Here is a 12,334-nt window from a genome sequence, read left to right as displayed (position 1 = left end):
GTGGACACTGTGCAGGAAATGTCCCTTGCCAGATCCCCCCCTATGGGTAGCACTCAAGTTTACCCCATTGGGGGTGATACAGTCCATGGTTACTTGGTTGGGGAGAGATACCGGGACAATAATGGCACGGTAACTGAATTTACATTGGTAAGGAATAAGGCAGGTAACCCTAAGGACCTCACGCCGATCATTCACATGGATCCCTCAGATCTGGAAGGGATAGGGGGTATAGAAATGATCTCCTGGAATATTGCGGGGCTGGCCTCCAAATTCCATAACCTGGAGTGGAGACAGTACGTGGGCAAATTCCGCGTAATTTGCCTACAGGAAACCTGTGTAGTGGACCACAACCCTTTTCATCTTGAAGGGTTTAAGTGTTTTTCTGTGCCTGCAAGGAAATCGGCACCAGGTAGACCAATGGGAGGGTTAATTATATATGTGAATCTACAGCTCGAAGGTGCTTGGGTCGATTTGCAATGGAATTCTGTTAATATACAAGCTATCGGATTCGAATCTAGGAAGATGAATATCGTTCTGATTAACTTATATAATGCTGTCTCAGGTAATGGGAATAGTTCAATAATTTATAATTTGGACATTTTATTAAGTGATGAGCTAGCATCGAGAAAGAGTGTAGTAGCCCCATACGTGATCTTAGCGGGGATCTAAATTGCCACCTCTGTCCCAATTTAAGATGGACAGATGGGGCCTGGACTGGTTGCACAGTGGTAAAAGGCCCACATCTCGAACACACTCCTGAGGGATTGGAGCTAGAAAGGGTTCTGAACAACCATGCACTCAGGCATACAATAGATCTGATGGGGCCTAAAGTTGGTCATAAAATCATACCAACATTTAAGGGAAGAGGGTGCTGCTCCATTATAGATTACATAGCAGTCTCTATTCCCTTTGTGAATTGGCTACATAAGGCTAGTATAGAATGGAGCATATTTAGCGATCACAACCCTCTAGTCTTGCGGATTAGGAATTGGGCTCCCTGTAAAAATAAAAATAAAGAAAAAGTTAATGCTAACAGCACATTGAGGGCTACGGACCAGGGGAGAAGGCTCAGATGGGCTAGGGTGGACGGGGACGCCTTCTATAGATCCTTAATGGAGGATGGTAAGGAATTGATTGGGGTTTGTTTAGACCCATCTTATGTGGGACCTACGGTGGTTAAAGCATTTGAGGCAATGGCACGCCTCATCGATGGATTATTAAAATCACCCGCGCCTTGACCGACGAAATGCTCCCCCAGATGGTTTAATAGAGATTGCTCGAGGGCCCACAATGATCTAAAAGTAAGCTTAAAAAGGGGTCCTAGAGATAAGGGGCGCATTGCACATTGTCGGTTAGCTTATAAAAAGGCCATTAAGTTGAGGAAGTTGGCCCTTCAATCACAGATATGGGGAAACTTACGGGAGGCTGCTGATAGAAAAGACTCTAGGGCATTTTGGGAAATAATTAATAACCCCTGTTTCCAGGATGCGTCTGCACCGGTAATTGGCACTACCATTCTCCCCGAACAATGGTTTGACCACTTTAAAGTTTTATATAATCACGCTGACGAGCAACCGAGGGGGGTGAGGTAATTTGCCCATGGGTGACAAATGTTGAATTCTCGGTAGATGAACTGGCAGTGGGGATCAAAGGGCTGACACAGAATAAGGCCCCCAGTCCGGATGGTATCTCCCCGGATTTATGGGCACCCATCCTCACTAGAGTAATAAATACGGCTGTCTCGACAGGCATGCCAAGATCCTGGGCTGCAGCCACGATAGTCCCAATCTTTAAAAAAGGGAAAAAGGATGATCTCCGGTGTTATCGCCCGATCTCCCTGATTGATGTAACGGCTAAAGTATTGGGGAGAGTTGTCCTGAATCGTCTTTTGGATTGGGCAGAGGAACACCACATAATAACTGACTTGCAATATGGGTTCAGATCAGGAAAGTCAACCACAGATCAGTGTCTGAACCTTTATCTTCTAACGGCCAAGTATACTATTGCAAGCAATCAGTCGATCTATATGGGGTTTATGGACCTCACATCGGCTTTCGACCACGTTAACAGGGAAAAGCTCTGGAACCTGATGATCAAACTAGGGGTAGAAGAAGGCCTGGTGGTTATTCTAAGAGCACTCCACTGGCACACCTCTGCCAGAGTGCGTTATAACCTAGAGGGTGATACTACAGCTCCCTTTCCTTGCACCAGCGGGGTGGGCCAGGGTTGCATTCTGGCCCCGTTTCTGTTCTCTTTATACATAAATGGGCTAGAACAGGCATTATGCAATCTAAATGCAGATACCCCTAGAGCAGGTGAACGAGCAGTACCGGTGTTGTTATATGCGGACGACGCGGTACTTTTAGCCCGAACACCGAGAGTTCTCCAGATCTTGCTGGATGGGTTTGTCAGCTTTATGGCCAGTTTTGATCTTTCAGCTAATTTAGCCAAGTCATATGTACTGTCGGCAGAGCCTAAACCATGTAAAAATTTCTGTTTTAAAATTGGCACATATATAATGGAACAGGTTAAATCCTTTTCCTATCTGGGTGTTTTATTCGACGGGCTTTTAAATTTTACGTTTTTAACTGAAGGTAGAAGTGCAAAAGTAGTGGCCTCTACAGGGGCCATAATGAGTTATGGACATAGGCTGGGTAGGTGGTCACCTGAACAGGTCATGCACCTGTACGGCTCAGTTTGTTGCCCCAAAATAATCTTTGGGGCAGAAGTTTGGGGCTTTGCAAACCCCGCATCAATTCAAACTGAGGAAAACAAATTCCTTAGGAAAATCTTACAAATCCCACAAAATACGTCAGCCTATATCACACACGCTGAATTGGGAAGGGTGTACATAGAGGACCTGATTAAAGTCAGACCACTTATGGCCTGGCTAAGAATATGGACCAATAGTGAGGCGGGTCTAAGTAGGCAGATAATTAGTGATTGTATGGGTAGAGATAAGGGGATGGACATCCCATGGATGAGTTACGTAAAGGGTGCTCTGATTAGATTAGACTGCAAGAACCTCTTTACTGATCACACAACAATCACTGCTGAGGATAAAACCAATATTAAAAGATCTTTTTTGGTAAAGGAGGCTGCTCGTAGAGCCGCCTCAGAAGAAAGCAAGTCTACTGTCCGCACTTTTAATTTAGTCAAGTCTGTAGAAGGTATGGAACCCTATCTTGCCTTGCTATACAATGCACAAGATAGATTTTTAATTACTCGTTTTAGGCTCAACCTTTTACATCATCTTTTGGCTGACCCGTTTGGTTTCACGGCCACGGTTGAGCAGAAGGGTACCTGCGGCTGCGACAATAGGTCTCCGCAGGATACCCTTCATTTTGTACTTCTTTGCCCTTTTTATTCAGTTCCCAGACGTCGTTTCTTAGTAAGGTTTTTAAAACAAATGAAATTCAGACATGCAAAAGCTGCTCTGCTATATTTACAAAAGGTTGGGAACCCATTGACGCTAGCTTGTATCACGAATTTTATTAGATTTGCTTTAAGACTGAGACACACTAGAGGGTTAATTTGAATGCTTTGATGCAAAAGGCCCCTTTCTTTATGTCAATATAAAATGAATTGTATTGAAATGTTTTTAACTGTATCATTGTAATTTTATGATATTTTCTAAATATCGAATAAAGGATTTTGATTGATTGATTGACATCTTCCCCTATGTAAATGGAAAAGTAGTGGGCCAGAGAGGGGCAATGCCAACCCTTAAACTTTAAAAAAAAAAAGACGGTGTTCTGCTGACATTAGCAAGCCACCGTCCTTGTGATGGCATCTAATTAGAGTGAGTTGCAATTTGCAACCTACCTCATGAATATTGATTAGTTAGGTCGAATTTTGGACCACTATAAATTGTTTTTTTGTAAACCTACCTTTTAACACATAGGTTGGTTCCCAAATACAAAATTGCAACCACTTTTTGCGAATCTGTTCTTTGTACATCTGACCCAGAATCCTGCAGCCAGAGTGTGATGATCTTGGAGTTAAAGTTTAACTTATATCTGATTGCATCCTGCTACTTTTACCAATCTATCTATAATGGGAGAAGTAAAATTACAAGAAGCAGATTGCAAATGAGTGCACTTTTAACCCCTTCAGTGCCCATGACGAGCTGGACTCGTCATGGGCTGCGGTGGCGCTGTGCCCATGACGAGTCCAGCTCGTCATGAACTCCGCCCGCTAATGAAAGGCGCGGCACTGGGCGGGGAAAGGGGCGGGCATGCAAGGGGTTAAAGGCCATGACTGGCTGTACATATAACACATGTCAGGTGTCAACTTAAAAATCTCTTCAATTACACGAAAAGGGGAAAACCAATGTTTGACAGGGGGCTATAGAAGCTTCCAAATAAGATGTTTGCATTGTGAAGCCTCACTGCTTATAGTAAATGTTCACCATTAGATTTTGATCTAAGGTTAGACGTGTTCGTAGTGCTTAATTTGTGCTGGTGGTTTCAGGTGGTGGGCAGGAACACTCATTTTTGAGGACTGGGACTTATTTTTCATCATGGAACTTTGACCCAGAGAAGAGAAAGAAAAGCAGAAAATGGGGAAATCAGGAGGAAGAAATTAGAACAGTTTGGGGTTGGAATAAATAGGCACTGGCAAAGTCGATGGGCAGTGGCGGCTGCTACAGCATTTAAGTGTTGTGGCAGCACAGGGTGGGGAGAGGGCACTCTCCGCCCATCTTTTGTATTGACTTAGGTCCTAAATGCAGCCTGCCCATTGGTTTTAGGCTTGTTAGTCCCTCCTCCTGACGGCCATGTCGTCATTTGTGTCCTTCCATGGCTACTGGCCCCTTTACTGTCAACACTATTTTGTTCCCGTGCCTCCCCCGTCACCTCCCGTAGCCCTTGACTTCTCCGCCCACCACCCTCGCACTCCCGTTTGTGCCTTTTTGCCCGCACATACTTCCTTTTAAAATGCAATAGGACTCGCATAAATGCGAGTTCTATTGCATTGCAATGCTTGTTTTTAAAGTAGTGCCTTACATAGTACGCATGCATGCCAAAAGTGCAACGTGCTTTGTTTATATTCATCGCGCTGTACGTGCTTTCACTTTCCATGCTGCCAGGACACTTGCGATCGCTTGTTCATTCATTAGTCAACAAATAGTCCCCTTTCTATGTCCATGACACTGTTTCCCATTACTTGCTTCCAGATACACTGTGCTGAGTTGAAGACGAACTTCGCTGCCGCTGATTCTGGTCAGTAAGTATCTGACTGTCTTTCAGCCTATATTGACCCCTCCGCCCTGTGTACCAACCAACCTATGCATACTCTGCAACACAATTGCTAAAGTAGTAAAGATGTTAACGACGTCGTTAAATGTAGGCTGAATTCTGGGAATTTCTTGAGGGTAAATAATAAAAAAAACACACTAATTGGTCACATTTATAGCATATTTCAAAAGATGGAATATGTTGGGTTCAACACGGAGAGTAGGAGTGTCCCTGCCGCACTATTTGGGATCTCAATAAAATAACAAATTACATAATATACATAATATAATTGTGCTGGGGCATTCAACAACATTTTCAAACCAAGTACCACAGTTAGGGACGCAAACAGGAAGTGCACAGTATTTAATCTAAAACGCGTTAAAATCTGTGTTGAGGCTTTGAAACCATAGGAAGGTAGTTCGTACCCCTCGCTGTCAGTAAATCTAAAAGTTCAGGTAACTCCAGCAAATAAAAAGCATTTTTAGGTCTAGCATTTGAGATCTCTTGTATACACTTTAGTATATACTTTAGCAGAGGTCAGTAAAATACCAGAATCACTTTAGCATTCTCTAGTTTCCAGTCCATATAAATTGTCTTCCACAAACACCCGTAGACAATACATTTTTTTCCAAATCTTGTATTTTCAGTGATATGACCACCGAAGGCCCTGCTTTTATATTAAAAACAGAGATTTGAACTATACCATTTCCGGCTGAAAGGCAATATTTCTCTCCATGTGTTCCCATACCTGCCGTGTCACGCAGTTTGGTGCTTACTTTCCCTCCATGTTAAAGAACAGTAGATGTTTCAGCACCCAGGCTAATGTGCTGCACTACTAAATACATATAAGGTCTCAAAGGCGAGACCGTTTGCATTGCAAATGCTCGTTTTAGAAGTAGTCAATGATAAATTGTGGGTCCTAATGAGAAATGTAGCTCCCCACTTATTGGTGTTCTGATTTGATTGTTACTCTGTGAACGGAAATCCGTTATGGGAAAAAAGCATAAATATTTGGAAGTTAAAATACAACAGTTGCCATTCAGCTTATACAAAAATCCCAAAGGAAGTCTAAAATAACTACCAAGGAATAAAGAAACAGCAAGATGAGAAGACAAAGATTTATTGCATCACAGAATGTTAAAAATGTAGGAATAAGTCGGAATATGCCATTTAAATTTGGTAAGGCATTGCAACAGGTTGGTTCACCCTTAAAACTGAAATGGTCCAAGTCAGAGGCTGCGTGCAATAAGCAAACCCAGACAAAATACTTTAAAATGCAATATAAGTATGTATATTTCTGTAATGAGTAAACATATGTAATAGAAACAGCAACTTTTTGGCATGCAGTCTGTTCCTATCCCAGTTATGCGTATCTTCCTCCCTATAATACTATAGAATCTGTAATTGTTCCCTGAGTCGTTTCCCATACCTCACTTCCTCATGTTTGAGATGCACAACCTTCTTTGGTCTGTCAGGCTGCAAGCTTCTCTTGGGACTTACCTGGGAAGGCCGGAATATTAGGGTACACGTGATGCCCAGTGCAGACCATGACTGCATCAAAGATGAGTGACTCTTGCTTCCCGTCCTTTTCTGTGACCACCTCCCACTGGCCAGAGATGGAGTAGTCAGACCGCTTCCTAACACTGACCACCATTGTCTGGAAGGCAAACCAAGGAATCTTTACAGGTAAACATTTCAGGTGTTCTGATTGACTTACAGTCACCATGGGAACATTGCTATAGAAAACTTGTACAAAGGCTAGAAGCGCTTCTTGTGGCAGTTTGATGATCACCAGATATTTAAAGATATCTGTCAATGGATTATCCATGATGGTCTTTCTATGTTTGATAAGGTGTCCAAAGAACATAAGATCCAAGGATCTTAGACAGAGTAAGCATCTACAACCAATCATCATCTGTCGCAATATAGAGAACATGTGCTGCACAGAGCGTTATAAGCCAAAATTGGTCACTTACATCCTACAGAAAACTACAAGCCTTATTTTGAGTTTTGCAGATGGAATACTCCGTCACAGCATATTCCAAGCACTTTATTGCACTTGTAATATGGGCCACGGGATATCTGTCACATTTGGATGGAGTAGCCCATCTGATAAGTGCTATACTTTGCCCTATGCATGTTGTATGTAAATAGTTCCTACAGACCCGTCAATCAAAAGCACATGAATAGTGGGCTCCCATTTATTTTTGGATATGGCATTCGGCTACGACAGCAGTGTTGGGACAAAGAAAATACATCATATTTTAATTTTCACTAATTCGGCTATGTCTGATATTCAAATTATATGTTAATGGTTCTAGCATTTAAGGGATGTGAACAATTAGGGCCCAAGTATGAGTTCTCTGTCATCTCTGTGGAGAGATACCAGAGCACAGTGAGATAACAGGGATTTAAAGCTGTTCTCTCCTGAATGGGGAATTACAAGTGGAATTTGGAATACCGTTGTTGGTCACTATAGTCAAGGCAGAAATGTCCAGTGCTTATTTATTACCAAATTCTTGCTCGTTGATATATTGTTTACTAGGCCGAGTTGCAGTTCACGAAGCTATCCCTAAAGAATTTCGTTCTTACCTCCTTTACCTGAAAATCTGACTTTATATATTTTAGGCTCAACCTCTATAAAACGGCTTTACCCACCCCACCCACACCATGCAAGGAGTTAAAGTTTTCTGCTGAAACAACTCCACTCATTTCCCATTCCACATATACCTTGAACTTGATGTGTCTCAGGAGATCAAAGTGCTGTGCGTACAGGTGGAGGTACTTGAGGAAAAGAGAGTTATGCAGATAGTTGGGGTAATCTTCTGGGATGGGGAGATCGGGGTAGCACATCATCTCCCGGCAAGCGTTGGTGAATACAGTTCTGTAGATGCTGGCTCTGCCTTCCACGACCTCCTCCTAGGAAAGACACAAAAGAGCTGCATAGAATACAGAAAACTGGGGTGGACTTGTGCCTTGGAAATTGACACCTTCCCTCCCACAAACCCTAAGATTGTTAGTGACAGTGATTAACATGCACTCATTGTACCACCTTGCGCATGCACACATTTCTCTTTGCTCACTTCTTACAGTAATATCCCAGTCCGATACCTGAGACCAGAGTTGCCTCCCTCATCCACATTGGCAGGACTCTGGGTGCTCATGAAGACTTTGTCATTGTGGAGGACATTTTCAACAATGGGAATATCCGGCCACTGGTCCACTCCTACTAGAAGATTCATGATGTTTCACCACTGGGTGTACCTAGCCACCCCTTCTAATACATACTCTTTCAAAGCCTGCGGAGGTACTTAGTTAGTAGTGCATTACAAAACCCCACAATAAAATAAAAAGCAATAAATATACAAAACCTGTTCTCCCGACCAAGTCACATTGCCCTCTGTCCTGAGCAGTCCACTCCTCTATCTCTGTGAGAAGTTGTCCTGATGTATGATGTCACTAGCTCTAGTGTACACCTTATATCAGTCCAAATACCCTTATGGTGATTGGTTGTAAAGTCAACCTTATAGACCAGCTATCCTAGTGGTAGCATGGACAAGAGCAGTCTTAGGCTAAACTCTGAATGGCATGTGAAGCCAGCTGTGATACCATATATAATCCCTTGAATACCAAATGAAAGGACACCACAACAGATATATATATAAAATAAAGTGTATTTATTCTAGTCAAACCCTCAGCACTCTTTATGAGATTAGAGGTAAGTACAACACAGTCTTATTTAAGCATACATTAAGTCACACAGGTAAGTAATACAGTTAGGCCCTAGGGGCCACGCAAACCATATACTAAGTAAGTGGTATAAGGACCACCGTCACGGAAATAGGATAGGCCTAGGCCTAGGGAATCGCTGGGGCTACACTACACTAGCAACAGTTAGGAAGTGGGAGGCCCACGGGATTCAGGTGCAGAGTGAAAACACTCACGCGTAATGCGTATAGTCGATAGAAATAGTACAGTTTAGATATAAACAGTTTAGGGACACTTCTGAAGCAGCTAGAGAGTCGAGACTCGGAAACTAGACCTTAGGATAGTCACTACCCTTGTGAGCACCGAAGTACCCAAGTTACCTAGCCCATGGGCTGCGGGTGCATAGGTGTGAACTTGCGTCGGGTTTCGTCGTGGACTTCTATGGATGCCTGAAGGAAAGTTGCTGACAGGCAGTCAGTGAAGAGTGCCCGGTGGATCCCAAGGCTGGGATCAAGAAGAGAGGAGACCTGCAAGCAGAAGGGACAGAGTCAAGGTCACTAGCCAGTGACCACGTGGAACCAGGAAGGAACCAGGCGATGTCGTGAAGATTGCAGGTGAAGGTGAAGCTTATCGCTGCAGCCACGAGGACCAGGGAACGTCGAGGACAACCAGGACCAGGAGGCGAGCTGTCCCACGAGGACTCTTGCTGTCGGCGGCGTCGAAGTTGGACTAGGACTCACCAAGCCTTGGCAAGCGGAACCCACGAAGAACGGAGGACTTGCTTCTGGTGCAGACCAGGAAGGTCTGGGGTGCTTCTCTTTTTCAAAGAAGCAGGAGCCAGTCTGGAGGAGCCAAACCAGCGGTGAAGATTTCAGGATGCGTCGTCACAAAGGCCACTAGCCAGCGGGCAAGCAACCGGACATACGCGGCAAGCAGGAAAATGCAGAAGGGCCCCACGCAGGACTCGTGGAGTGTGGGGGGCTGATCTTCGGTGCAGATGGTGCTTGGGGTTGGGGCTTCTCAATCCCCGGTGCACAACTTCGAGGGTGCCTCAGAAGCTGCGCTTGAAGATACTAGCCACTTTTCCCAGATAGCCGGTCCCACGTCTCTCGTCGCCTCCACGGATCTCAGCTCGGCTGTGGATGTGGATCAGGGTCGGAGAAGTCTGGAAGTCAAGGCTCTGGTCGGGCTCTGCAGTCGGTCCCTCGTAGAACTTTAGCAAAGCAAAGGGTAGTCTCTTGATGGTGCCTGTTTGCACAGGGTAGCCACTCCTTGGCCACAAGGGAGATTCTTCAGTCTTCCTCTTTCGTCGAATGTCGAAGGTCCAGAGTTTCTGTTCACGTTGCAGGTTCAGGATAATCCAATCTCCTGGGGCCCAGCCACCACTCTTATACTAATCTGGGGGGCTGGGTTGCCTGCTAGGTCACGCCTTATGGGTGGGACCTGGGAGGGGGGTGGTTACACCCCCTTCCCTTTGTCCAGTTTCGCGCCAGGACTGGGGCTGGAGTGCCCCAGCACCGGTTTGAACTGGACTATGCATGGAGCACCTTGTGTGCCCCAGGCATGTCTTATTCCTTTCAGCCCTCCCTGCCCCAATACACTAAAGTCTGTCTGGGGAGGTGCTAGCACCTCCCCAAGCAGGAAACCTATTGTCCAAGCCTCCCTTGCCGGGATCACTCCCAGCAGCAGAAGGTCAGACTTGTGTCTGTGGCAGCAGCATCCATTTTGTGATGCTGAGGCTTTGGTTAGAGTTAAATAGCAAAGTAGGATTTGAACATGTTTCTCCCTCTAGAAGGGAGGAATAAGATCCTCTTCACCAGAAATGGTATGGGGGTATTATTCCAAAGTGTTAGACACCTTACACGACATGTTTTGATAAAGCCAAACCATAGTTACCATAACCATTTAAGATTATAAGGCACTTCAAGAGTATATGGTAGGCTATATCATAGAACAGCTATAAGGACATGGTTCCGAAAGCTGCAGACAGGCTCAGCTCATGCTAGAGCACCATCTCACATGTTACCAAGCACTCTGCCTCCAGGATTGTTAAGGCCTGCCATAGGAGTGGCTGATAGGTACACATGTGTCTATTTTAAAGGTAGATATAGGTATACTATATCTAAGCAAGGGGTGATTACACGACCTTGCCCCAGCTGAGTGATCAGCCAGTTGTGTCTGATTGGAAGGCCAGACCAGGGGTGGCATAATACATGCTGCAGCCCCTGGGAGGCCTAGGGTACACCTATGCCCTGGGTACCTAGGGTGCACTGTACAGGGTCCAATAAGGTGATCCTTACCAATTGGGAATGTACCTAGGGTACATGGAGTCCATTTTAAAGAGAGAGCAGACAGCCTGAGACCCTGAATGGCAGGATCTCAGGCCAACTAAGTCGAAAAACCAGCTAGACACTAGGCAAAAAGTTGGGGGTAACCATAGTCAGATATCCACCTTCCTACAATCTCCACAACTAAGATCTCCTTCTCAAATCCTCTCACTAGAATGCACCACTGACAGGAGGTGAGGTATACGAAAAGTGTTGAAGTCTAGATAATTGCCCTATACACTCAACTTTAACCCCAAGAATCGCGCATGGTACATTCTACTCTTGTTTTTACTGCATCTGCTCTGTTTAGGGAAGAGCGGGCAAAGGCTGTTTTAACCAATCTAAGTAGCCAAAACAATGACCAATCAGATTGGTCAAAAGGAATGTACGAATTGTTGCAGGACCAAAACATTTCAATTCTTGCCTCTTTCGGTGTTCCTTGGGCTGGGTGTTCCGCACAGAACATGATATTCTTTCGCATAAGGATGTTCATAAGACTTAACATTCTCTTCTGATATCCAAAGTTTTACAAAAGATTTGCATCAGGTTTGCATTACTTTTTTAGTGCCAACCTGATGCAAAACATTTGGGGATTTACAAACCAATGCAAATTGGTATTTGCTTTGGTTTGTAAGGAAAAATAACACAAACCAGCGTGAAGCGATGCTTTTTGTTTCTTAGCGTCAAGCCGGAGTTAATGCGTGGTACATGGGCATTCCCTGCAACCACCCGTGCTTTTTGATGCAAAACCCTATCTACTAACATTAGTACATAGGGTTTGGCGGCAAAAAATAATGCTGCTGAAAAGCAGACTTTAAAAGGAGAACTGTTTTCTTTTCTCCTTTCTTTTCCGACTTTGCACGTGTGCTACATTGTACAGCACACATACAAAGTAGTAAAGGTTTTAAAACTTGTCTAGTCATGGTATTGTGCACTGAAAGGATACTCTTCCAGTACAAATCCTATGTTGGACTAACGCACCCACCCTTGCACAATGGCACACAGGTGTGTGCGTGGTGTCTGGCAGCAAAATTCTGCACTGGCGCTAGGGAGAGGGGAGGA

The 12,334-nt window shown here is 44.5% G+C and overlaps 1 protein-coding gene across 2 annotated transcripts in view; it reads right to left on the bottom strand.

Moving 5' to 3' along the window:
* The window catches only part of LOC146833814 (flavin-containing monooxygenase 3-like), a 197,047-nt gene that overhangs the window by 96,687 nt on the left and 88,026 nt on the right, over positions 1-12,334 (bottom strand). For both annotated transcript variants that reach the window (XM_085601699.1, XM_085601698.1), the window contains 2 exons: positions 7,968-8,156; positions 6,738-6,894 (listed from right to left, as the gene is read on the bottom strand). In XM_085601699.1, coding sequence (XP_085457825.1) covers positions 6,738-6,894; positions 7,968-8,156 — 346 coding nt within the window. The remainder of the gene's footprint in view (positions 1-6,737; positions 6,895-7,967; positions 8,157-12,334) is intronic.

This window comes from Triturus cristatus, chromosome 4_2 (assembly GCF_964204655.1).
Source record: "Triturus cristatus chromosome 4_2, aTriCri1.1, whole genome shotgun sequence".
Lineage (NCBI taxonomy): Eukaryota > Metazoa > Chordata > Amphibia > Caudata > Salamandridae > Triturus > Triturus cristatus.
This window is presented reverse-complemented; position numbering and strand designations above follow the sequence as displayed.